Genomic DNA, 24,915 nt, shown 5'->3' with positions numbered 1-24,915 from the left:
GGGGCGGCGGGGCCGCGCTCCTGAGGAGAGGGCGGTGGCGAAACGGCGTCCCGCGCTCCCGCCGGGTGAGCCGGGGTGAGGCACTCTTTGACCGCCGGCGGAAGCAGCCGAGCGCTGGGGCCTGCGCGATGCGGCCTATAAAGTGCGCAGGGTGGTGCGGAGGTCTGGGCAGTCGGAGCCGGGGCTGGCGGGGAGCGGGCCGCCTGGGCGGGCCTGGAGGAGCGGTGGGAGCCCCAGAAGGCGGTGGCGGCCTGAGAGACCCCCGCCCGCACCCTCCCTCCTTACTCTTCTCTCGCGGGGGCTGCGGCGGCGACAGCGGCAGCCAGCCCCGGAGCTGCGGGCCGCGACTCCCCCCGCCTTGCTGGATGCTGTGGGGCTCGGTCCCTGAGAGGGGCCGCGGCGCCGGCAGCCCCCGCTGTGGCGGAGGCATGGGGGCGGGCAGCGGCAGGGCGCGGAGCTCCTTTCCCCGCTGAGCAGGCCCCTCGTCGCGGCGCCGATGCCGCGCTGTGCCCTCACGCCCGGCCCCTGAGAGCCTTCCCCCCCCGTCTCCCCTTCCCCGCCTTGCCCTCCACATGCCCGACGGAGCCCCTCGCCTCGGAGACGCCCTGCAGCAGCCCCGCCGGCCCGGGGGTCTGCGCCTGCCCCCGCGGGATGATCGGAGCTGCCCCCGCCGCCGGGGGCAGCCAGCACGGGGGCAGCATCCCGCCCCGCCGCCCGCTGCCGTGAGGCGGCCGTAGCTGCCTCGGCTGGAGGAAGAGCCCCTTTGTTTTCCCTCCCGCCTTCTTTCCTTCCCGGGGCTTCATGCCCCCCTGAGGGATGATGGAGGTGGTGGGGGACTTTGAGTACAGCAAGAAGGACCTGATAGGACACGGAGCCTTTGCTGTGGTCTTCAAAGGTCGCCACCGCAAGGTAAACAGCGCTGGGCTTCGCCCGCAGCCGGGCCGGTTACACAAGCCCTGCCCGGCCGGGGCCGCTCCCGGTGGGTGACAGCTGGGGGGGGGGGGGTGTCCTTTGGGGGAGTTTTGTCGTGATTTCGGTGTTTGGGGAGGAAAAAAAAAAATGCAAGGCGGGAAGGTGTGGGGTGGGCTGAGGTACCGGGTGGGGGGGCCCGGGCCTGCGGCTGCTGCGGAGCCCCGCAGCTCCCTCCATAAACCCTTTTATTTTATTTTTTTAATCCCCTTCCCCTATAAAACCAACAACCCCTCTGCGCTCCCACCTCTCCTCGCTGCTGTTTGGTAGCTGCCTGACATAACGGCGAGGGGAGAGTTGCAGCTGTAGGGGAGGCTGAGCCCTTTGTTTGTCAGGAGGGTCATGTTTATCTCGCTGTTTGACGAGGGATCTAATGGAAAATTGTCTCCTTTGGGATTGGCTGAAGATTTCTTAAATTCGGAGGTGTCTGGTTTCCTGGCGTGGCTTACTGATTGCCCGGAATATTCATAGTTACGTTATGGTTTCTTGATGCTGTAGGAGTTTATTCTGGTGGTGATGCCTAAAGTCCTATGCTTTCCAGAAAAAAAGCCACTTCAGATTTATCATCTTGGAGCGCTGGGGTAGTGCTCGCAACTTGGAGAGGCACAGTGCAGTGATTTTGGGGGTTAAAAAAATAGGGAGAAAGGAAAATAAACTTTAAAGGCCAGTGGAGATGCTTCCACATTACGAATAAATAGGTAATTTATTTTTAGATAATATCTAAATAGACAATATATGAGTTTACCTAAAAACACCCAAACGTTTTATTGTGCAATTTTCAGCTGTGCAGCATAAGGCAGCTGTAAATAGGAAATCCTTAAAGGAGAGTAAAAGTAACTTGATCACTGAGAGAGGACTAAAAAGCAGACACATAGCACCACTACCAAAAAATAAATGGGATATGATTACTTACCCTTTTTTTTTTTAAATGCTTTTAAGTCTGTGAAAATGCAGCGTAGCTGCAGCTGGATTTTAATAGCTGTCTGAGCTATTGTGGAATGAAATCGTTCTTGATGGTGTCATGTGATGTAGTAAGCACTGGTGGGTAGAGTAGGGGTGATCTCGCAACGTTTTCTCCAGTGGTTTGCTAGCTAGCGCTTAGTAGATAAAGCTAAAAAAATATAAAACTGACAATACTTTTTTGTTTGTTTCCTTCCAGAAAACTGATTGGGAAGTAGCCATAAAGAGCATTAACAAAAAGAACTTGTCAAAGTCACAAATCCTGCTTGGAAAAGAAATAAAAATCTTAAAGGTATGTTAATTTGCAGTGATTTTTAAAGCTGCTTTACTTGAACAGGAAAAGAGACTTTTGACCCGGTTCATTCCAGGTCATGGCTAGTATTACAGTAATGGCTGTTCTGCCTGTTGTGTCTTTGTTAGTTCCAGAAGAAATCTAGAACTAAAGAGACTAAGAAAAAAGGAGAAAAATACAGTTTTTCTTAGTGCTGGAAATGGTCTCAGAACAGGTTGTGGGTGTGCTTTTGTAGTTAAAAGTGGAGAATCGTTGTAGAATCAGTCTCTGTGCTTTGCTTATTGCACATGTAGAAAACTTTGTCCTTCAGGATGGCTAATGTGACACTTTTCCCTAGCAGCGCATAAACAGAAGTCATATCTGAGGGTAAAACATCAGTCTTTGATCTTTTCCTCATCTTCTTTGCTCATATGCCTTGAGAGTTGGAATTGCCATGCTGAATTTGATTCCTGAAGCAGTCTTCCCGCTTCTGAGTTGTGTTAATTGACTTAAAACGTGTAGTGTGGCTCTAATGAAGGAAAGGAAACTGAGTGTCATTTAGTTTTTCACTGCTATTTTACAGAAATGTCTTCTTGAATGGTCTCTTGGTGTTCTTCGCTCTGAACTTCACATCTCATTTTACATAGCTTTGCAGTAATAAATAGCGCTGCTTTCTTTCCATGTTTCCAAGCTTCTTGAGATATGTCAATATTTTATATATATACTATATATATATACACTAATATCTACATACTATATTCTAGTATATTTATTGTATACTAGAAATTGTGGTGTTGGGTTTATTACTGTGCTGCAAGTACTTAGCAAAGACAGACGCTTTTTTTGAGCAGTTAAAATTCACAGGACAACTCATGCAATTACTTTTATTTGATGTTATTTTTGCCCAAATTCATGTTCCTGTAAATATTGTCTAAATAGCTGGGATTTCCTCCAAATTCCGTAAGATAGTCTAAAAAAGACACTACCTTTCTTTGTAAAATTTGGTTCACTTTGATTGTCAGCTGGCATGTTACATTTAAAATAATAACAACAAAAGGCTATTTCCATAATATAAATATTTTGTTTTATAGGAACTTCAGCATGAGAACATTGTAGCTCTCTATGATGTCCAGGTAAAATATATTTTGATACCTTTTTCTTCCTTAAAGTTTATGTATGAAAATACAATTGGTCCTTTAATTGGAAAGTGGGTGTTTGTGGATAACGGCTGAATACACCTGAAGGAAAATGTACCAGTAGGAGTTGATTTGAATGGATGAAGTAAGTGACATTCAGAAGCCAACATAACTTAAAGTGCTCTGCTGTAGAGAAGGAGCAGCATCTTTGAGATCTCTGTAACAAATAAATGTATTGTATAGCTTGTGTCACATTGAGGAAAAACTGAAGGAAGTTAGAAGACCATGAACAACAAGTATTTATTGCTGTTGCCTGTGTTCACAAGGCTGGGATAAAGTATAAAAGCCAAGCAGATGTTTGGATCTTTTTAAGCAGGAGAAATAAGTACTAAATTGCTTTAAATTGTGTTCCTCTTTTTATTTGCGGGATTCTGCCTGGTAAGATGAAGGAGTTAGTTTTCTAGCCTACCTGGAGTAGTGTATTCTACTTAGTAGGAAGTGCATTTTTTTGTATCCTCAGGCCTGCAAACCTTGAGTAAAGCTAAATATTATATGATATGATGTAGGTTATGCAGCCATTTGTTCTGCTTGAATAAGAACTATACATTTATCTCCTGGGCTCAATTTTAATCTTAAATACAGAGTTACATTTATGAAAAAAAAGTCAAGAACAACCCTTGGGGTACTGCATAGTTAAAACAATGCAAAATAGACATTTTGATGTTCTTCATCGTATTCTGGCTTTAAACGTTTACATCCTAAAAGGTTTCCAGCTTACATGTAGATGCGTATCTGTGTAGTTATGGCAATCTGTGTTCCCAGGATATATGTTAGGCAGGCTTGGGTTTTATTGTGTGTAGCGCTACAGGATGTACTAACTTCTGTTGACTTTTGGTACAAAGTGATGATGTTCATGTAGTAACAGGCTGTGCATCAAAACTTCCCATTTGGATGTATAGACTCTCTTCCCTCTAGGTCTTGTCTTCAGAACTCTGCATTCTGAATTATTTTAGCTGCTCTGAGAGGGAAAGTATAATCTCTTGTGCTTCTGAAAGAGACCAGGCTTTCCTGTGTATTGCTAAGTGGGAATGATCTCTCAGCATCCTAAATTTAGTACATCCAGACATCTTAAAAGAAACTGGAATTGTTGACTGAGGGTGTTGGTGTGTGAGTAAGCAGCTGAATTTCTGATTTATCATTTACAGTTGTTTATACGTGAAGATTACTTAGTAAGCTATGCAGCTCAACCTGAGGGTAGTTGACTAGATATGTATTTTGATAATTTAATATTGTGTGTCTTCCAGGCCTTGGAGAGGCTTTTGCTTTTTTTGATTCATGCACAGAAGATCCACAAAGGAAGAGAGGATAGGGGTGTACACTTGTCAATGATAGTTTCTTTACTTAAAGGTTATTTAAAAGCATAACTTTAATGTTTTTCTCTTATGCCACAAGAGAGGGTGTCCTTAGAGTGGCAGGACTTCTTGAATGATCAGTCCTTTATTCTCCTTTTGAGAAGGGAGTGTTCCTGCTTGTCACTGACTTGCATTTAAATAATATGAACAGTTAAAGCAAAGAGAAGGGAAAACCTGTGTCTCATACCTTGGATGTATTTCAAATACATTCATGGCAAACATAAAGCTTGGCAGTATGATGCTACTTCTATGGAAGAAATTGCTTTGCAAAATGTGGTCTAAAGAATGTGACACTTGCACAAATAAGCTTTTCCCTTTCTGCACAGGGCTGTGTTTGTGAAATATTATACATCATTAACTGGTATGATTACATTAATTTATAACCCAGCAAGAATGAACACTATGCAAGGCATTCACATGTCTAGTGGGCTGTCACACCTACGAATTTTCTTTAGCATTTCATGTTCTAGCATGTATTGCCCTTTTTGTTTGCCATTGTATCGAGAACATAGCAGATAAGACTTGAGGATTTCAAGCAATTTTTAAGTTAGAGAAGCTATTTTTTTTTTCCCCTCAATGCTGGAGCCAGCGGAGTCTGTGTCACAGTAGGAAGTTCCCAGTGTGACTGGGAGTCTGTTTTATTTTTGTAGTTCTGTTGGTCTGAAGGTTTTCTTAACCTTAGACAGTTTGAAATGAGAAGACGCTCGTGTTTCAGGCACACTGTTTGTCAGACCATTTAGCTGAATAATCCAAGAACTGATTGTTTTACCAAGTTTTCAGATAGAAAAGATGGTGTGCAATGTGTGTGGCAATTTAATTGCAAAGAATAATATTTTTACATCTCATAATACTGAATTAAATTCTTTGTACTAATGGCAGTACTACTTGATTTCTGTAAGGTGGTTGCATGTAACGGTGCCAGGTTTGATCTGCATTTCAACATTTTACGTGAGCAGAGCATAGGCCGTTGGTGGTTGTGCCGTCTGAGAAGGCCAGGGAAATGCACACACCAGGGTGTGGAGACCAGCGGTTCTAAGAGCGAAGGCATTTGTGGAGATACTTCAATATGAACTCTCCATCTGTGAGAGACGAATGTTTTGCCATAGCAGGTCTACGAAAAATAAGAATGTGCAGCTCACATCTAAATGTGAAATTAATTTTTCATGAAGTCAAATGCTCAAAAAACACCCGAGAATATAATATATGTGTAGCAAGGTATAACCTGCTGAGACATTTTTTACTTCTTGGGGAAGAGTTCTTTTTTTCAAGAATAAAAAGCTCTTGACTCTCTAAAATGGTGTAGGAATGCAGCTCTCTTTCCCATGGTGTTGCTATGGGATATCATTCATTCTGCAAAGAAGATGAGACAGTCTTGAATCATGTTAATTGAGGAACTGGAGCCCACTATTTCTCACAAGCAAGGGGAGTCTAAAATAACCTCTAACTCACCAGCATGAAGTACATTGAGGTCCTTGGATAAAGTATTGTACTAAAGTATGAAGGTATCAGTAAGTTATTTGGAATGTGCTATATTTAGGGCACGAATTTACAGTTTTGTGCAGTTCATGATCCCTAGTGTGTGCTGAGTAGAACTAATCTCTCACACAGTGCCAGACAGTGCCTGTTTTAGCAAATAATTTAATTCAAAACCTCTTTAGAATGTCAGCCATCAGAATGAAAGCCTGTAATATATCTGGGAGAGAGTGTTTTAGAAGACTGAATTAACGACTTCACTGCATGGAGTCTGAAGTTTGCTATTTGAACAGTAGTTTAGGGAGAACTAATTTCTAGTGCGTTATTGGAGAAACAGTATCTGAACAGAAATTGTTTCTTGTCTTAGCTTGTTGGTACATGGCAGATAAAATAACTGCAGCTGTTCCTGCTGCCTGTGAGAGCTGAGGGGAACAAAGCCCGTTGTACCCACACCTCAGTCTTTGCTTGTACACAAGTGCCCATGAGTTCCTACTAGGGGTGCTTGTAGAAGGAACCACGTTTATCTGTACCTGTTGTTTTACCAGTGGGAATTAAATACTGCGATTTGGGTTACCCAAGGACTCCAGTTGGTCTGGCAGTATTGCATATATTTCTTGAGGTGGTTCCTTCAAGCGTTCTCGTGTGTGCTCTTGATCTTGCTGTCTCACAGCTTGGATTACCTCTGTACGCTCATCACAGCTGTTTCTGAACTGTCATCTTTTTAAGGAGAATGTCTCACTATCTTTATTTTTTCCCTCAGCTCCTTGATTAAGGCCCTAGTGTTTGTCAGTATCCATCCTCACTGTGTGTGGAAATAGTCATACGAAAACATGCTGCCCAGACAAGTTTTCAGATGAAAAATCCTGCCCTGTAGAAACCGTGAAGGTTTTGAAATGCTCTCTGGCAGCTGATGCTCACTGGAAGGTTGGTTGTGACAATATTGGACTGCAAGGAATGACGCCAGTGTAGGCGTTGAAGGTTGGGGACAACCAGTTCAGATTTGTTTTGGCCCACAGAACCCCGGAGTTGAAGTTACTACATAGTCCTTAGCTTACCTGCGGTGCCTGGATGCTGTAATTTGTATTTCAGAACTGTTCCAGAGGATCTTCAAGTATGCAAGCATGTTAAATGCTTCGGTGTGAGCAGTTTTGCTTTTCCTTTGTGCTGTGCAGCGGGCCAGTCTATTTCACTACCTCCCGTATATATGAGTTAAGTACAGCATTTCACATTACAGAAAATGAGTGATCCGGCTATTGTGGTACATTTCTCCACAGCCGATTGTTCTTTTTGCTCTTTTACGTGACTAATTGGCAGCATGCATGCCATTTGAATCCGACAGGCACATGTCAACTGGCATTTAGGCTGAGACTTAACATGTAGTCAGAACTAACAAAATGTTCAGTCCTTTAGACATGAAAGCAGCTGAACACGTTAGAAGCTGCTGCTGTGATGCACTCACAAAAAGCAAAACAGGAGTATCTGTAATACAGTAAGAAACGGCCTTAAAAAGATCTGGACCAGTCCTTTTTCAGTAAATCATTAGAACTTCTGCCAAATGTATTTAATGCGCAGAAAAAAATGAGGAGTGTATTCTTGGCCAAAAAATTAAGCAAATATAGCACAAATTAACGTATCAGAAAATTAATCAGATAATAGCAGTGCACAAGCTGTCAGGTTAATTCTCATGCTCTTGGGAGTCCAGTCATAAACTGCAGCTCAACAGAATCTGTAAACTTGGAGCAAAAACCTAGTTAACTATTTCTGTGCCACAGTTTCTGCTTGGGCAGCTCACTAGACTTTCAGCTTGTTCTAAAGGAGGACTCCCTAATCCAAAAGAAATCTAGGGTATGTTCCTGGCAATATGTTAGAGTTCTAGCAACAGCTGTCAGCAGTAACCATGGATGTTTTGACTTCTTTTTCAACTAATGTCTTTGAAATGGAACTACTGTGCTGAGCCTGTGATTTGGGTTGGAACTTCATATCCCCTGAGACAACTGTTGGAAGTCTGGGATTAAAACACAGCATGTTTTGGCAAATACGTGGCCTCTTAATCTCTTTCTAGTAGGTTTATCTGTTAGCTTTCAGAGTTGTAAAATGGTTTCCTGGTAACCTTTGCTATCTTCAACTTGCAAGTTAAAACCTAGATTCAGAATAAGAAGGAACAAAAGTAGGTTTTTGTCAAGAAAACTTTAAGCAACAAAGCAAGGCATGCTGGGCAAAACTGTTCTATAATTGTTGCAACACAACATACATTTGTTTAGCTTGATTATTTTTCTGGGTGGAAGTGTAAGCCAGAGCAACTCCAGCTGCAGGAATTTTGTGATCTGTATGTCAATGTAAATTTTTGAAAGCTTTGTTATCTGTTTCAAGAAGCAGTTTAAAATAGCTTGCTGGGTCAGCTTTATTCCTGAGTGTTAGATCTGAAACATGCTGGTTTACTAATCTTTTCCTGTTTGAGCACTTTGCTTCGCAAGTCAACAGAGACCACGAGTCTAGAGGATGATCATGGAGACAGCTTTATTTTTCAGCAGAATAATTTAGAAGGGAAAAATGCATCTACAGAATTGACTGGTGTTTTCTGAATGTATTCTTAAAATGGAGATCACATTCCCAGGCAGGCTGGCCAAGAACAGTAATGCAAAATGTGAGCAACTGTGAAGGGATGAACAACTTCGGCTGTTTTGAACTAAAGTTTGCATTGGTGGGATGTTGAAAAGTGTCTGGTTATGAGTTAAAGTTGGGATGAGATGCAGGTGGGGAGCTTGGTACCAGTACTGTGCAAAATATTACTTCTGTAATACGAATTATATGTGACTTTTGACCAGTCTGGGGAAAACTCATCCTGAAACCTCTAATCTGCTCTGCTGATGTAATAAAAAAATATCCCAGCTACAATAAGGAAGCACACTCTACTTCTTATTATGGCTTTAACCCAGTGACTTTTTTTGGTTATTATCAAGAATCTCAGTCAAAAAAAGACAAATAATACTATTTGAGGGAAATCTAGTGTAGTTTGTAGGAATGACTTTCTTTAAACAGGTGAGGACTAGCACAGCAGGACAACTCGTCAGCTCCGTGTTTCTGGAGGGAGCAGTTTCATTTGAAAGGATTTTGTTTCCAAAGGAATCCAGAAAACACATTCTCTTAGTTCTGTGATGGATGAATAAACGTCTGTCATGAGCTAAGCATTACATACTGCAATAAGCTGCTGTTTTTGTTCAGAGTGTGTTGTGAGCAGAGGCACTGACGCTGTGGAACATCTATTTCTGATTCATGGGATTGCAATGTTCAGCTGGAAATCCACTTGCTGAGCTGCTTTCTTGTCACCGGCTAATGGACCGTTTCCCTGCTTCTTAGTTGGGTTATTTTTCTACACATCACAGTTGTCCTTTAAGTGGAGTGATCCTCAATAGGCAGAATTTTCAGTTTGATAAATTGGGATCTCAGAGTTGCTGTTTGGCATCATTAGGGTTCCTGAAAGAGAGTTTCTGTCTTTAGAAGACATTGTTGCAAAGGAACCATGTAGAAAAGAAACAACCCTTACCATTATGTATCCTCAGTAATTTACAGAGCAAGTAATTACTTATCTTTTTTTACTTTAGTGTATACTTTAGTGTATACACTTAGGTTTTCAGGTATTTACAGGATTGCAGATTATGGTTCGTGTTGGCCACAGCTGTTACAGAAACACCGAACAAATGGAACTTCTGAAATGTGATCTACTGCTGCTTTAATATTCTATATTGGTTGGAGTTTGCCTTTCATTTCCAACAGATTTGACTAATGTTCCTAGAAACTTGTTTTCTTTGAAGCTAATTTCCAAATGTAAACAAATCTGTGATGTGCTTGATGTTCTGAGCTGGAAAGAACCTCAGATGCATTTCTGTAACACAGACAAGGGTGGCTGAACTAAATGCTTCCAGAAAGTGAAGCAGCCTAATACAGTCTTGAATTAACCTTAAAACATCCAGTTCATCTTGAACCGTACTTACTGCAGTTGTTTGCAGTTGATATCTGTGTCTGTCATGGACTGGTAGAAATCGACTTTACTGGTTTGTACCATCCATGTGCTCTGGGCCGTGGTTGGTATTTCAGGTAGTTGGTTTCCATAGCTTGGGCCCATGGGCCCATTTTTCCTTTATTTTTCTTTTTAAAGCTTCCAAACCCTGACCTGTTAGGAGCCCTTCAAAATGTCACTCTTGTGGTAGTTTGTGCCAGCGTGGTCAAATTGAACACGTGCCGAAGTTTTAATACAAGCACTGAGCGAGGTAACAAAGTTCACAGCTCTTGTTTTACCATGCAGGGTCCCTTTTGACATTTTTTTGACACTAGTTATCAGAAAACAGACCGTCTACAGCTCCCCTTCCGCCTGGGGCGTGTGCCTTTGTCTGCTGTCTCTTTTCCTTCAATGGACTTAAAACCATATTTTTCCCACAAACTGTCAAGTTTTGTTTGTTTTTAAAGTGAAAGGAAGGTAACATACTATGTAACTAAAACCATCACCCTGTTTATTGTATACTTGCCTTATGTTTCCTTCCGGTTCCGTTTGTGTTCCTTCCTTTCAGTCTTACCTCACAGGGAAAAAAATGTTTTTACTTTATAGATCTCCGAGTGTCTCCAACTTGGTAGGCACAACAAAACTATTTTATGCAGGAGACTTTGTGGAAAACAATGTTGATTATTGGCATAGATAGGTAGGCTCTTTCTTCCCTCACACAAAATAAATATTTGGAAAAAAGATAAATGTTCTTGTTAGTCGGGTTTACACACAGACATTTTTACTGCGTTTTTTGCGGAGTCTGTAGATAATTTACAGTAGAAGTTAGCTAATCTGTCTTTCAGTAACTTCTACCCAGTTATAAGGGAGGGAATCCAGGTTGTAAATAGGTCAAAGGGGGTCAGTGCTTTGGAAAATCTGAGTGCAAAATATCCCACCTTGGCCATAAGGCCATTCAGGTCTGTGGCAGGGACGTGCTTCTGCCAGTGACTTGCTGAGGGAGATAGTTTACAGGTGTATCCATGGTTCCTGAATTAAAGCTCCTGAAAAATAGCGTTTGGGAATCGGTTCATTGCGGTTAACTGCTCTGTGGTTTGTGACCGACCTTCGCCTGGTCAGCTGCCAGAACCAGAGCTTGTGTGACCCAGGAGCGGGGAACCAAACTTTGGAATTCCTCCCTAGAAAACTGCTTGTCGTAGTCAAATTGTCTTGCTCACAGTTTGTAATTTTGTCCAGTATATTTGTGACTAAATATTACTGTCCTGTTAGTGCCTCATTTCAGTGATGTCTGATAGTGGAAGTTTGTTTATTTGTAAGGGCTCTTAATACAGAGGTTGCGTTGACAGAGTAGTCCAAGGCAGCTGAAAGCTAAGGGAGCTACATCATGTTTTTTTACATATACTAATGCTTTTGAAAAATGTGAGATACTTAATGGTGGGGAACGTACGTATTTGCTACCCTCTAAAATAGTGGCTTTAACATAAGGTGTCTCGGTTGATTGAAAAATGTCATGTTACGCTTGGTTAATGCAGGTACTGAAGGCTTTGTCTTGTCACATTCTTAAATGGGATTTGTTCTCTTTCTCTTTTAGGAAATGCCCAATTCTGTCTTTTTGGTAATGGAGGTATGTGTTAACATTCTTTCTGCCTGATTTTAAAGATGATTTTTAGACAAAACTTCTGTTTTTCACAACCGCAAAATAACCATCACTTGTTAAAACAAGCAATTCTGAAAACTACATTATTAATTTCCTATGCACTGCTGAATTTATCAGCAGTGTATGTTCCACGATTTGGTTTCATTTTATGATACCGTAAGTATTGATGAAATGTTACACCTCAAATTATTCATTACGAATAATGAACAAAACAATTTTAAGGCAAACAAGATCTTTTAATTTTCGTGAAAATATTACAAAGTAAAAATTATATAGCAAGCATTTTAGTCCTTGTGTTTTGAATAAAACCCTTTCTTTTTAACAGTACTGCAATGGTGGGGATTTGGCAGATTACTTACAAGGTAATGGATTACTGTATTTCCCGATTAAGAAGCTGTTGCATTACATGTTTATATTTTATATTCCTGTAATCCATTGATGTTCCTCTGAGGTTTTTTTTGCTGGTGGTTTAAATATTCTTTTCAGTCCATGGGATGTCTGTGATTCCACAGTGCGTGTCCAGCCTGGTGTGATTTTAGAGTAATTGAATTCCCCAGGAATCTCTTGAGAGTTCTATTCTGTGTCCAGTCAAGGTCGGCAGCAAAGTGCTGTTGGTTGCGTGTTTGTGTTCCACCCTGGGAACGTGAAAACTAAATTTTGAAGCTGCAGGAAGACAGGAGGTTTTGCATTTGTTTAAAAATATTTCCCAGTGTATTTAAATGCAACTCATAATTCAAAATAAACCCCACAAAGTAGCAATGAAGTGAATAAAATAACGCACAGACAGAAAATGCTTTTTGCCACTGGTTTCAAAACAGCTGAATGTGACATTCCTTCATTTGTAAATGAGGGGAAGGTGTAGCTAACCATAAATAACATGCTGAAAAACATGTGGTTTTCTCTTTCTAAGGTTGTGCTTTGGGGGCTGCTTTCTTTTCCTGGATGTGAACTTAAAAATACTGAATTACTTATATAATAATGAAAGTTACAGAATCATGACAAGTGGATTCTTTATTACAAACAAAATCTTGAGCAGAGATGTTAATCTTCATATTTTTCTTGACGAAAATATTTTGCTTGTGTTGTATCTCAGTATGTTGAAGGAATCTCTTTGTGAACAGCTATTGTTATGGTAACTGTGTATATTAAAAGCCTAATTCACTTCCCATTAAAATCCTTGGTAGGACTCATACAGTATAATCCTGTGTTCAGTACTTTTTCAGCCTACAGAATAAGAGAATACCTTCTGAAGAGACTTTCAAAAGTACATCTTATTTTTTCCATTCAAAAGAAATTTTATCATGGATGAAATTTTTTGAGAAGGGTGGTTATCTGCATCCCCATAATTTGTTTAAAGAACAGGTTTTACAGCTTCAGGTTGTAAAATGATTGTAGATACGTTTAATGTTCTAAATTGTGAAGTTCTTCTATTTTCTTGACTCCTTTGCCTAAATAATAATAATGGTATTTATTTTCTCCTCTGCTGATGTGCGTGTTGTTTCCAGCCAAAGGAACTCTCAGTGAAGATACCATCCGAGTGTTCCTCCAGCAGATCGCAGCAGCCATGCGGATTCTGCACAGCAAAGGAATCATTCACAGGGATCTTAAACCACAGAATATTTTGTTGTCTTATGCCAGTCGTAGGAAGTCAAGCGTCAGCGGCATCCGCATCAAAATAGGTAAATATGCTTTTCTCTGATCTAAAGGTAAATCATCACTGTTGGATTGTTTCCGTACTCAGAAGTGTCATTATAGTGAAAGCGCAGAGGGTATACTGGATGTAGTGTGTATTAAATTGATGCAAATCAGACAGTAAGCCTAGAATGATGAGCTTTGTGCTGTAATGCAGATTCTCAGTATTAAATGATTGAGTCATAAAGACGTTTTTGATTAAATCTGTAGGAAAAAGAAACCCATTTAGCTGATGTTTCTGGTATTAAACTACGTTAATTAGACATAAATCTGTAACCTTTGAGATTTTGGGTAGCCTTTAGCTCATTTCAAAACTGTGTGCATGCGAGACTCTGGTTGCGGTTCCAGCTGAGGGTTTTTGTGGTAGAACCTCCTAAGGGTTATTTGAGAAGTTTGGAAATGTAGGTTATGACCTATTTTTGGCAGATGGAGGTTTGGCACTGTAACCGGGAAGAGATGTCAGCTCTTCAGGATGCTACCAAACTCCAGAGGACACTTCAGGAATTTTGATTTCTCATTGTCTATTAAGTGTCCATTTGAAAGCCCCTTGTTTTTAACAGGTTTCTTTTCTATGCTTTTGCTCAACCAAAATATGAGATCTCTTCCAACTCCATCTTCTAAACAGCACAGAGCAGACAAAGCAACTTTTCTCGCTGTCCCTACTGGATAGTTCCAGACACTTTTTGCCTGTGTGGAAAATTCAAGCATCGGAAACTTAAACTTCTACCTGATGTGATTTCACTGAAGCAGATTGTATATTCATCATTTTTAATGAACCATTTATATTTAGTGACTGACTTTAATCCTTTCCTGCTGACGCCAGACAGCACACTCTGCAGCTGGGGAGATGGCTGAGCAGCAGATTGTGCAAATTATGCCACTGCTGTTTCTTGGCTTGCTATTTGGAAGATAATACATCATGCTTTCAGTGGAACACACATTTTATAATTCCATGTAGTTTGCTTTATATTATACCTGTCTTTTTCTCTCTAACTGGTAATTGTAGCAGATTTCACTAAGACCATTTATAGACTTGAAAAATTTTAAAATTATCTTCCTTTTCATTGACAAATGTGTTTCTTTACATAGCTGACTTTGGTTTTGCTCGTTATCTGCATAGCAACATGATGGCTGCAACTCTGTGTGGTTCCCCTATGTATATGGTAAGTGACAGTGTATTTCAGATTATGGTGTTTATCTCAAACGTTCTCCTACCAGAACAAAATAATTTACTGCTTGCAGATCGGCAAATGCCTAATGTTGCTTCAGGAGTATTGGGGAGTATTTCTTGAGATTTGGAGATCATGATTGTTAAAATCAGAGAGACACTGAACATTTCTTAGTGCTGCAGGGAGGAAAAAATCGTAGAGAATTAAAAGGCAATGCATCGTAGAATTCATTTTTTTGGCAGTGTCATTCCCACTTACATACTTTCTTTTCCCTGAAATAGGGCATTATCTCCTTCTCAGTTTCTAAGAAAGTAAAAAGTGATCAAGTACAGGCTAGAAGAGCTTTACACTAGTAGTTAAAAAACTACTTGATGTTTTCATTCTAGTTATTTAATGTATTCTCTCACATGTGTGGTTGGTTTTATTTGTTTGTTTTTAAAAAGCAATTTGGAGTTAATTGCCATTAATTTTTACTAAATGGTGTGGTAGTCGATCAAGCACTGAACTGTCTGACTTTGGCACTACTGCTGCTGTACTGTATGGTCATTGCTCTCCCTTGTCTTGTTTTTGTATACGTAAAATGGTGATAATGATATTTCTTATGAAATGCTTAGTTATATATCCACAAGAAGAACTGCATAAGTCACTTACCTCTTATTCCCACACATACCGATCACTAGATGCTTTCTTTAGAACATCAGCGTTTCTAGTTTTCTGTGTTTTGAAACATAGCTTTCATTTTAGATAGAACTGTTACCTTTCAAGTCATGCGATGCAGATTAAAATGCTAATTTTGTCTTACAATAGAGTGGTCTCTGCTAATACTGTAGAATTCCTCTTGCCGTGGCTTTGCTTTCTTGTTTTGCCTTCTGAGATTTGCTGGTCTTTCCAGGCCCCTGAAGTGATTATGTCTCAACACTATGATGCTAAAGCAGACCTGTGGAGCATAGGAACTGTGATTTATCAGTGTCTTGTTGGAAAACCACCTTTTCAGGTAACACTTTATTGCTTTTTCCCTCTTTTTAGTCTCATGGAAATTCCTAGGGCTTTTCCTTCTGGTCATGAAAACAGAATTAGTGATGTTTGGGTGTAGTGTTGAAGCTTCAAAGGCCACATCGCTTGAGGATCCCAAGGGAGAAGTTGCTCATATTTGGTCTGTAGTGTCAGTGTGTTCAATCCAGAGGAAATACGTAAAAATATGCAGTACTGAGTTCACTGCTGTGTTTGGGGTTTTCTCCTTTAATGCCCATATGCAAAAGCCTCCTTTTTGTGTATGTGTGCTTAGGTACAAAAGCTACTTTTCTCCGTGAAACTGAGCTTTAATTAATGTACATTTTTATTTGACAGGCCAATAGTCCTCAAGATTTGAGAATGTTTTATGAAAAGAACAGGAATTTGATTCCTAGGTATGTCACCGTGGCCTTTCCTGTCACTTACATTTGTTGATTGAATGCTTTTTCATCTTTGGGAATGCCTGGGATTCGTAAAGTTGTTGGCTGTTGCTATCTTACAGGGATGTAGTATGACACCAGTGCCTTGTGTTGCATCTTGCCTTTGTACCTGGCTGAGTTGAAAGGGTCCTGTACTAAGGCTGTAGAGCGTGTGTAGCGAAGACTTAGGGACCTGGCAGAATGCTGACTCCTGAAATGTAATGTGCTATGCATGATTTAATGCAGGTATTCAATTTAATGCATGTTTTGCTTTCTCTTGTGTGCAGTATTCCTAGGGAAACATCAGCGTATCTGGCTGACCTGCTGTTGGGTTTGCTTCAGAGAAACCAAAAAGACAGAATGGACTTTGGTATGTAGCTTTTCCTTTTGCTCTCTTGACTTCCCTTGTTACTTGTATTCGTGTCAGGCATTCCCAGGTTTTGTTTCTGCTTATGAAACTTCAGCATTGCTTTTTTTTTTTTTTAATGCATGCAAGCAAGCTTGGTCTGGGTGTACTGAAATACACAAATTGACTCATTCATCACTTGTGGTCTTTGTGTATTTGTGATAAGAAGACTGTTTTGTTAGGCTGTAGAGAGAGAGGAGGATTCAAAAAGTGTTCTAGTTCTTCACTTAAAGCTCAAGACTCTCCTAGCTACATTTGTTTTTTCTTTTTCGATTCCTGCTATGTTTTGCTCCAAGAAATATCAAACCTTTTTTGTTGTTTGTTTTTAGTAATTTGGAATTTAAAACATCAATACCACCATAGTTAAGGTGTTGCTCTTCTGAGAACCAGGCATGGGTGTTTGTGTGTAGATGTGACTGACGCAACTCAATTTAACTGCTCTATGTAAAATCTTAAGTAGAAGTCAGATCCAGAAAAAGCTCATGAAAATTGGGTAAAATGTCCCAATGGTAGTGACAGTATTGGAGGTTGATATATAAATCTGTACGTGTAGAAGAAGTAATACATCACAAACATGGACTTTGAGTAACTGATTCCACTCTGCGCTCTGGGTGTGCTGATCCCTACAGTTTCTTCAAACATGGGAAATTCCCTGTATCGTTTGTGGTAGTGGGAGAACACATTTGTGCTTAGAAAGAAAAATAGAAAGCAGAGTGGCTGTGATGAAAGTCGTGTTTTCCTTGGCTGAGCTGCTTAAAGGGCCTCAAAGGGGCTGCTCTGGAATGTGCTTAGCCAAGAGAGTGAAAGGGAGAGTGTAGAACTGAGCCCAGTTGCCTGTTGTTAGAGTAAAAATAGCATTAGAAATCTTGTTGATCTTCCAGCAATATAAAGTAGAACAGCAGGTGTTGTACAAAAGCTCACGAACACCTGATCCTCGTGTTGAAGTTAATCATTACATTGTTCCTGCCTTAGAGCTGGCCTCCCTTCTTATCGGATCGTGGAAGAAAGTGGTGTTGAAGGAAGAGGAGATACTGCAGGCCTCAGATTCTTTCTTTTTTTTTCCTGTTATTTGCTTGGGTCTGATGAACAGCATTGTTTTTCCTCGACTGTGAGAACATTAAAGTTCACAAAACTCAGCAGCTAGCTTCTGCCAGCCCTCAATGCTGGAAGTTGCTTCTTGGAGAATAAAACTTTCCATGCAATCTCCTAGCCAACTGGTTATGCCAGGTCAATTAAATACATCTCAGCATGTCCATTTACAACAAAAGCAAAATGTTTCTGTTGTAACAGTAACGAGTTAATTAAGGAAATTGTTGAAGAAATTGTGCTTAATTTGGCTTTAAACTGTGAACCAGCTGCACAGGTCGTGTTCTGTTGGGAAGTGGGAAGGAGAACGGCTGCTCCTCTCTTGTGAGTTTTGGCCACCTAAGAAGTGGCATTAGTGGGTTCAGAAATAAGCGTTCAGTCCTTGGGAAAGGCAGAAGTGAAAATACTTTCAGTGTTTGATGTGCGAGATGCTCATTGTTTTGAAGAGAAATTAAAACTGAGTTAGTACCATATTGAACAATGAGGATGTAATTTCATGATGAGTAGAGGACGGCTTCTTGTGTGCATGACCCTTAAGTGCAGTCATAAAATGCCCCCCAGTAATTGTCTGATTTGCCTTGCTGCATGTTGTTTGAAGTTATTCAATTGATTTTTTTTTTTATTTCCTTTCCAAGTGCTATAGCAACATATAACATAGAAGGCTTTAATCTTTTATAAGCTCTTCACCCTCTGGCTGTGAGATATTGATTTTGGGAAGGCAACCATTTATCACTATCTGCAATGTAGCCTGTAAATTCTGTGTCGTTCGTACCTTCACTCACGACAGTTGTTGTTTCTTGTTCTATAGAAGCATTTTTCAACCACCCTTTCCTGGATCAGATTTCAACTGTCAAAAAGTGTAAGTAGTTTCGTTATTCCGCTTATTTGTGTAAATGATGGACATTGGGGGCTGGAACGGAGAAGGATCTGCCAAGTGTCACGCTAAGTGTTCATGAGGCATTTTCCTGAGTCTGACTTGTTGTTGTGCTCTATTGTGAGCCTAAGTGTTGAATCCTTTTTTGTATTATGCCAGACTGAAATGTGATACTTATTTACTAGTTCCTTTGACATTTCAAATGAACTTAAATACCCTCGTGTGTTGAAGGATGTGCTGTGCTTTTAAGTTGCATGAGGGTTTATGAATGAAAAGCAGTGAGGAAATGAGTTTGTTTGAAATTCAGCCTTTCAAAATCTTTGTCCCTTTTTTTTTTCCCTTGGGTTTTCCTCGTGTAGCGTGTCCTGTACCAGTGCCCACGTACGCGGGCTCAGTCTCGGGCAGTTCCTGTGGCAGCTCGCCTTCCTGCCGCTTTGCTTCTCCTCCAGTAAGTTCTCTGTTTTACAGAATGATCTCTAGAAAATATTTTCTGTAATGTTTAGCCAAGAGTTACTGAATTTTAGATTTCCATTCTTCGAACACTACAAACTGTCCTGTTTAAGAGCACAGAGCAAGGAATACCCCGGTCTTTTGCCAGAAGAATGGCATTAACACTTTAGTTCTCTCTTGCTCCTTGTGTTGTACTTTCTGGGTTTCTTCTTGTTGTTCTTTTTTGTTAAAGAAAAAAAAATACATGCGCGTATCAATTACTAGAGTAGCAAATATTATGAAACGCTTGTCAATGTAATGAACGTTACAGATAATTTTTTGAATTGGCCTTTCTGGCTAAGGCCCCTTACACTGGTACGAACTGGGTGCATCTGTATCATCAGGAATGACTGAATAAATTGCAATTGTTTAAATTCACAGCCTATTTAATATAGAACTGTCTAAATTGAGACTATAAGGTTACCCATTATTTGAAATTTCCAATTCAGATACAGTTTATATTTCTGAATACTTAAGAAACAAAAACTGGCCCAAGTTTGTTGGGGTTGTTGTTGTTGTTGTTGTTGAGTGATGATTCTTACTTTAGAAGCTTCATAGTTAAAAGAGCAATTCTACATTCTGAACCACTGGATTTACAGTGGATTTTTTACTTTCTTTTTTCCACCATCCCTCCAGTCTCTTCCAGATATGCAGCATATTCAAGAAGAAAATTTGTCTTCCCCTCCGTTGGGTCCTCCTAACTATCTTCAAGTCTCTAAAGACTCCGCCAGTACCAGTAGCAAGAATTCCTCTTGTGACACAGATGACTTTGTTCTTGTCCCACACAACATCTCTTCAGACCACTCATGTGAGAACCTTCTTTATTGTTACGTTTTAAAACGATTTCCACTCATACCTTTACGTCCTGTTACGTTTTGGCTCTCTTTTCTCTAAACGTGTCTCAGTTCACATTGGAACTAATTTCTTTGATTACTCTTTGAATATCAAGGTGATTTAAAGTCATGGAAAATACTGGAGTTTGGCAATAGAAGAGTCAGTTGTAACCAACTGGTGATGAGAAGCCCAAGGGTTCTCGTGGTGGAGGCAGGAACAGTGTTACCTCCAGACTAACCGAACATTAATAGATGATGCTATAGAGCTTTAGATAATAAACTAGTGCAGGTAAAGCCATTAAAAAAAAATAATGTGAAAGGTAGGGCATAAAACTGGGCTTGTACAGTAGAAAGACTTGAATGTAGCACGTTGCCATTTTATGACATCTGACAGCCTGAATTTTCACTAGGAAGCTCATCAGCTGATTCTGTACGATGCCACCAACTCATGTTAAATACTTGACTAAATGAGTGCCTTGATTTCTGAAGGGTTTCTGTCATTTGTTATTGTAAGTTTCCCAATGCTGATACCTTGTACTCTTAAACAATGTATTTTATTTCAGAATTATTATAACTAGTATAGAAAGAAAGAAACAAACCACAAAAAAAACCAAACCAAAACACAAACACTTGTTAAAGAGCTGCCTTCCCCAGTCACATTTTTGTTGTTGGTCACATTTGAATTATTTTTGTACACAAAACAGTTTGTGGGAAACTTATATGTTCATAGAAATTTGTCGAAAGTGATTATTCCTAGAACAGAAATATCGGAGATATGGGGTTTTTTAAGATTCTGCTTCATGCCATGGGTTTTCAATGTGTTGTGCTTACTGTAGATGACATGCCGTTGGGAGCAGCTGGCAGGCGAGCTTCGAGCGAGTTCTTGCTGTGCGGAGGGTAGGTGTGCTGAGCTCTGTCCAAAAGATGTCTCGTGTTCTAAAACGGATACTGCAGCTGGAGAAGGGGTTGCTGGGGTGTTGGCACCAACGGGATTACATAGCTGTCTATGGATTTAAAGGAATATGCCAAATTGAATTTGGTATGAATATGTAAACAGCTCAAATTCAGAAAGTTTACTGCACAGTGGATAGTTTGTCTGATGGAAGACCTGCTTCTTGACAGTGGTTTTTCTTTTCACAGGCAGTCGCCACTAACTATTTCTGGAAGCTCAGGAACTGTACAGAAACCATCCTCAGCCTCTTCTCGAAGTACTGCTTCTGGTACAGCTAACAGGTGCGTGATGTAGCGTTTTCTCTTTTAAAAGGATTCTCTGCTGATGTATGTTGGGTTTTTGGTAATTGTGCATGGCTACTGTAATCTGAGTTGAAATAGAAGCTTGACCTGATTTTGCAGGCTCTCTGCACTTAATGCATTGTCGTGTCTGATGGTTGCATAGCTGACTTCTGGCTCTGAAACCCCAAAAGATTCCTTAAGGAAAGAACAATCTTTTCTCTCTTGAAATATTGGCCTGCTTGAAAGCAGAAACTTCAGAAACATAACTGACTCGTGCTCTTTGGTGTTATGAAGCACAGCACAGTCTTCACTTAGTGAGTCAGGATGTTGAATGCAGTGTACATTTTAAGAAATAGCTGTGAGAGGAGAGGAACTTAGAAATCCCAGATTGCTCTGGATTTGTGTCTTGTGCCTGGATTGTCTGTGTTTAGTAACTGGGTGTGGCTTCTGTGCAAGCGACTACTGGGAATTTTGTGTTTGTGTCTCACAAGATACCAAAGAAGCCACATGAAAGAGATAAACGTGTATTGCAGCTTTTCCATTAGCAGAACTGTTAAGAAATCCTCTTTCTTCCACATAATTGTAGATGTTTCTGCTATTTTGAAATAAAACCGGTATTCATCAGGGGTGCCCAAAATCTTTATTATATTGGAAAATGTAAAGCTTAATCATACTGTTTAACTACTTGTGTATTATTTAAACAGAAGAGTTAATTTGTTATTTGACCAAGTAATGAATTTCATAATGTTTTCAGTACAAACAGAAAGAGGATGAGTGGCCAAATGAGGAATAAAGCTATTACGTTGGGTGTATTTTTGGCTTATGCTAATACTACAGGGTTGCAGGTCAGCATTATTTGTTTAGAAATGCTTGTCACAAGGGAAGTTTGCTACTTTGTGCTGATCTTTGTGCAGTTTGTGAAATGTGCTGACGTGGGCTATCAATACAGCTTTAGTCTTACATTTTATGTTTAAGGGCAGATAATGGGGGTGGTTTGTCTGTAAAGATCTATCTGCTCTGGATTGGCCATGTACAACAGATAACAAATACATTGTAATTTCCTATTTTAAATTGTGTTAGGCATCACAGTTTAGAGTTACAGGCTTTATGAAAATCTGCCAGTTACATTATTTGTACATCACTAAGTTAAAAGCTAAATGGTTATATCATTAGAAACAGGTGTGTACTGTTCAGACTTTCGATGTTTGTAATATAATAGCTTGATTTAGTTTTTGGTTGAGTAAACTTAACTGCTTGGGGCACAGCCTGAAGGAAGCAGAGTGTGTGTCTGATATTCTCCAAGATGCTGCTTTAGGGTTTTGGTTTTTGATTTCCTGAGAAATGTTATTTTATAGTGTGATTTTTATTTTTTTTTTTAAATATTTTTTTTCCCCACGAAAGGTTATGCCCAATGAAACAGTGCATTTTTCTGATTAGTTGTTTTTGTAAGACAACTGAATGAGTTGTCCCCTTAGCTATGCTGCTTTATGTCAAGTAGAAGCAGCTGGAACACTTCTCAGGTTCCAACCAGAATGGGCAGAATAGGTCAAGGTGGTTCACTCCCCTGTGGTTAGTTGCTAATTTTATTCTCTGGATCTCAGAGAAACAAGATTTGCATGCGACTCTGCACGCATCCGTGTTGCGTTTTCTCTAACCAGTAACAAACCACGTCAGACTGGGGGATGCTGGAGCTGGGGAGCCCTGATGGGAGGGCAAGTACTGTCCTGTGCCTCTCCACCACGCCAACACGGCATCGCTGCCTCCACGTCGCTCATGGCTCACAGAGCTTGCTCAGCTGTACCTGCAAGGCTGTGGGAGAGCAGGAAAAGGCATTTTCCACGCCGAGGCCTTTAAAAGTTGAAGCGCCTTTACGGCCTCCTCTGTGCCACTGCCACAGGTTAAAAAACTTCTGCTTCTCTTCTCCCCAAGGTCGGGCTTTGGGAGCCACCCTGTGCCACCTCGGTGTGTTTCAGATCTTCCGCTGACTCTGCTCACTGCTGGCTTCCAAGTTACTCTGTAGTATCTAGAAACTGGGTAGTGATTGAAGGACAAAGAACTTTTCTTTTTCTAAGGAAGTTCTATGCCTGTTAGGAAGTAGTATTTCATTTGCAGAGGTAGCAAAGCGAAGGGGACAAATAGAGTCAGAAACCCAGATTTCTGTTCAGCTGTAGGCATGCAGTGAGTGCTGTAACTGCTTGTTTTCTAGAGATTGTGGTAGAACTTTTTTTACATTTTCTCTCTCAGGAGAGCTGGTCAATAAAGGACCAGATACTGCTTATCCTCCAAAAAAGCCCATTAGATTGAAATTCATTTTGCTGAATTTTCTCTTCCTTTAAAAGTGTTGGTAACTGATTACATTGCAGTGGTGTGATTTCCTTATCAGACAGTACACTGAGGTAAGCCAGGGCACTGACACTGCGGTTGAACTTGGGTAACGCTAATCTGCCATTCTGGTCTGTGGATTTAATGTTCAGGTGTGTGGCTTTGGTCATTTTATCAGGGCTTGCTTACATAAAGTGTTTTCCTTTTGCAAGTTCATGGTGTCTCTTGGGATATCTCTGGCCGTGCTTTAGTGGCTTTTGTGCACATTCCAGCCCCGCGGCTGAACTTCCTGTTCTTAGCGCAGCGGGTTTTCCTAGAATGCTATTTTGGAGTGTGGTAAACAGCGCGGGCCGATGGGCAGGAAACCTGAGGGACCTGGAGGTGGCTGCGATGCGTGACCGAGTGCCTGGGCTGGTACTAGCCGGTGTAAGAGAGGCGGGTAGTAACACACAGTTCCTGATCTTCTTCTGTGAAGTTTTAGGTCTAGATGAGAAGAAACTAAGACCAAATTGCGTCCAGCAAGAGCAGAAGCAGCTTATTTGCCTGTCTCTCAGATTCTCTGAGAAATTTCAGCAATGGTACAATTCGGAGAGAGACTTACCTACCTGTGTTCATCTCCTGTCTCTGTACCTTTCAACTTCAGGCATTGTCAGCCTTCCGTATCCCCCCGCAGCGAAACGGCACCCATCCCAGTTCCCACTCAGCTACGGAACTACCAGCGCATAGAACAGAACCTCTCCTCTACTGCCAGCCCCGTGTCAAACCCCCACGGGTCACCAAGGTGAGTTTGGGCTTGTTTCTGTGTTGTTTTGTTTCTGTTTGTTTGGTTTTAACTCCTTTTTCTTGGTTCCAGTTTGTGTTTGTACCCTGACAGATGTCCGTGCTTTCTCGCTGATGTAATTTTTTTTTTTTTTTTCCCCTGCACACAAACATACTAAAGAGGTATTTTAATGATAACAAATAATGGTCCTTCACAATCTCGAGATTGCTGGGTGGGCACTTGACATTTTTCATGAAAACAAAATGAGCTTGTTCTTTCACTGACATGCAACCCAAGAAGGTAAATAGATGAAGTCTTGCTTCTTTATTCCTCTTTGTATATTATATGTCATTACATCATAAAGTTAATAATAGGTTATGTTTTGTTTTCACACATGTAGTGATGAGATTAATGCATTGTTCTGTAGAATATCAAGGAAACAATTTTTGGCATGCTAGTTAACCAGCTTGTCTTATTACAAAGCTCCAAGGTGGTAAAGGTCAAAGACTCAGACTGCTCAGAACTCTGGAGATCTTTACAAAAACAAAAGCTATGGGTGCTTGCATTTTTTTCAGGATATCTGATTTTATAATAGTTGCCTCACTTATTTAGAGGAAAGGGACTTCTCTAATGTTTTCAGTTATCTGACCTGTATACCAGATGAAATATTTAAAACTTTGTCATAATTGTTGTTGTAGATTCCTTCCTTTTCCTACCATAAAAATGGGCATTTGCAGCAATACATT

General features: G+C 40.6%; 1 protein-coding gene across 1 annotated transcript in view; it reads left to right on the top strand.

The window, feature by feature from the left end:
- The first annotated feature begins 171 nt into the window (after nucleotides 1–171).
- ULK2 (unc-51 like autophagy activating kinase 2) overlaps nucleotides 172–24,915 on the top strand; it is a 37,218-nt gene continuing 12,474 nt past the window's right edge. Inside the window, exons 1-16 of the mRNA XM_065646928.1 lie at nucleotides 172–909; nucleotides 2,129–2,221; nucleotides 3,292–3,333; nucleotides 11,810–11,842; nucleotides 12,201–12,237; nucleotides 13,381–13,554; nucleotides 14,657–14,730; nucleotides 15,629–15,730; nucleotides 16,084–16,142; nucleotides 16,454–16,536; nucleotides 18,467–18,517; nucleotides 18,892–18,980; nucleotides 19,658–19,829; nucleotides 20,691–20,751; nucleotides 20,995–21,087; nucleotides 24,053–24,190. Of these exons, the coding sequence (XP_065503000.1) occupies nucleotides 817–909; nucleotides 2,129–2,221; nucleotides 3,292–3,333; nucleotides 11,810–11,842; nucleotides 12,201–12,237; nucleotides 13,381–13,554; nucleotides 14,657–14,730; nucleotides 15,629–15,730; nucleotides 16,084–16,142; nucleotides 16,454–16,536; nucleotides 18,467–18,517; nucleotides 18,892–18,980; nucleotides 19,658–19,829; nucleotides 20,691–20,751; nucleotides 20,995–21,087; nucleotides 24,053–24,190 (1,394 nt within the window). The 5' untranslated portion in view covers nucleotides 172–816. The remainder of the gene's footprint in view (nucleotides 910–2,128; nucleotides 2,222–3,291; nucleotides 3,334–11,809; nucleotides 11,843–12,200; nucleotides 12,238–13,380; nucleotides 13,555–14,656; nucleotides 14,731–15,628; nucleotides 15,731–16,083; nucleotides 16,143–16,453; nucleotides 16,537–18,466; nucleotides 18,518–18,891; nucleotides 18,981–19,657; nucleotides 19,830–20,690; nucleotides 20,752–20,994; nucleotides 21,088–24,052; nucleotides 24,191–24,915) is intronic.

This window comes from Caloenas nicobarica, chromosome 17 (genome assembly GCF_036013445.1).
Source record: "Caloenas nicobarica isolate bCalNic1 chromosome 17, bCalNic1.hap1, whole genome shotgun sequence".
Lineage (NCBI taxonomy): Eukaryota > Metazoa > Chordata > Aves > Columbiformes > Columbidae > Caloenas > Caloenas nicobarica.
Note: the sequence above shows the minus strand (reverse complement) of the source record. Positions and strands in the feature narration are given on the sequence as shown.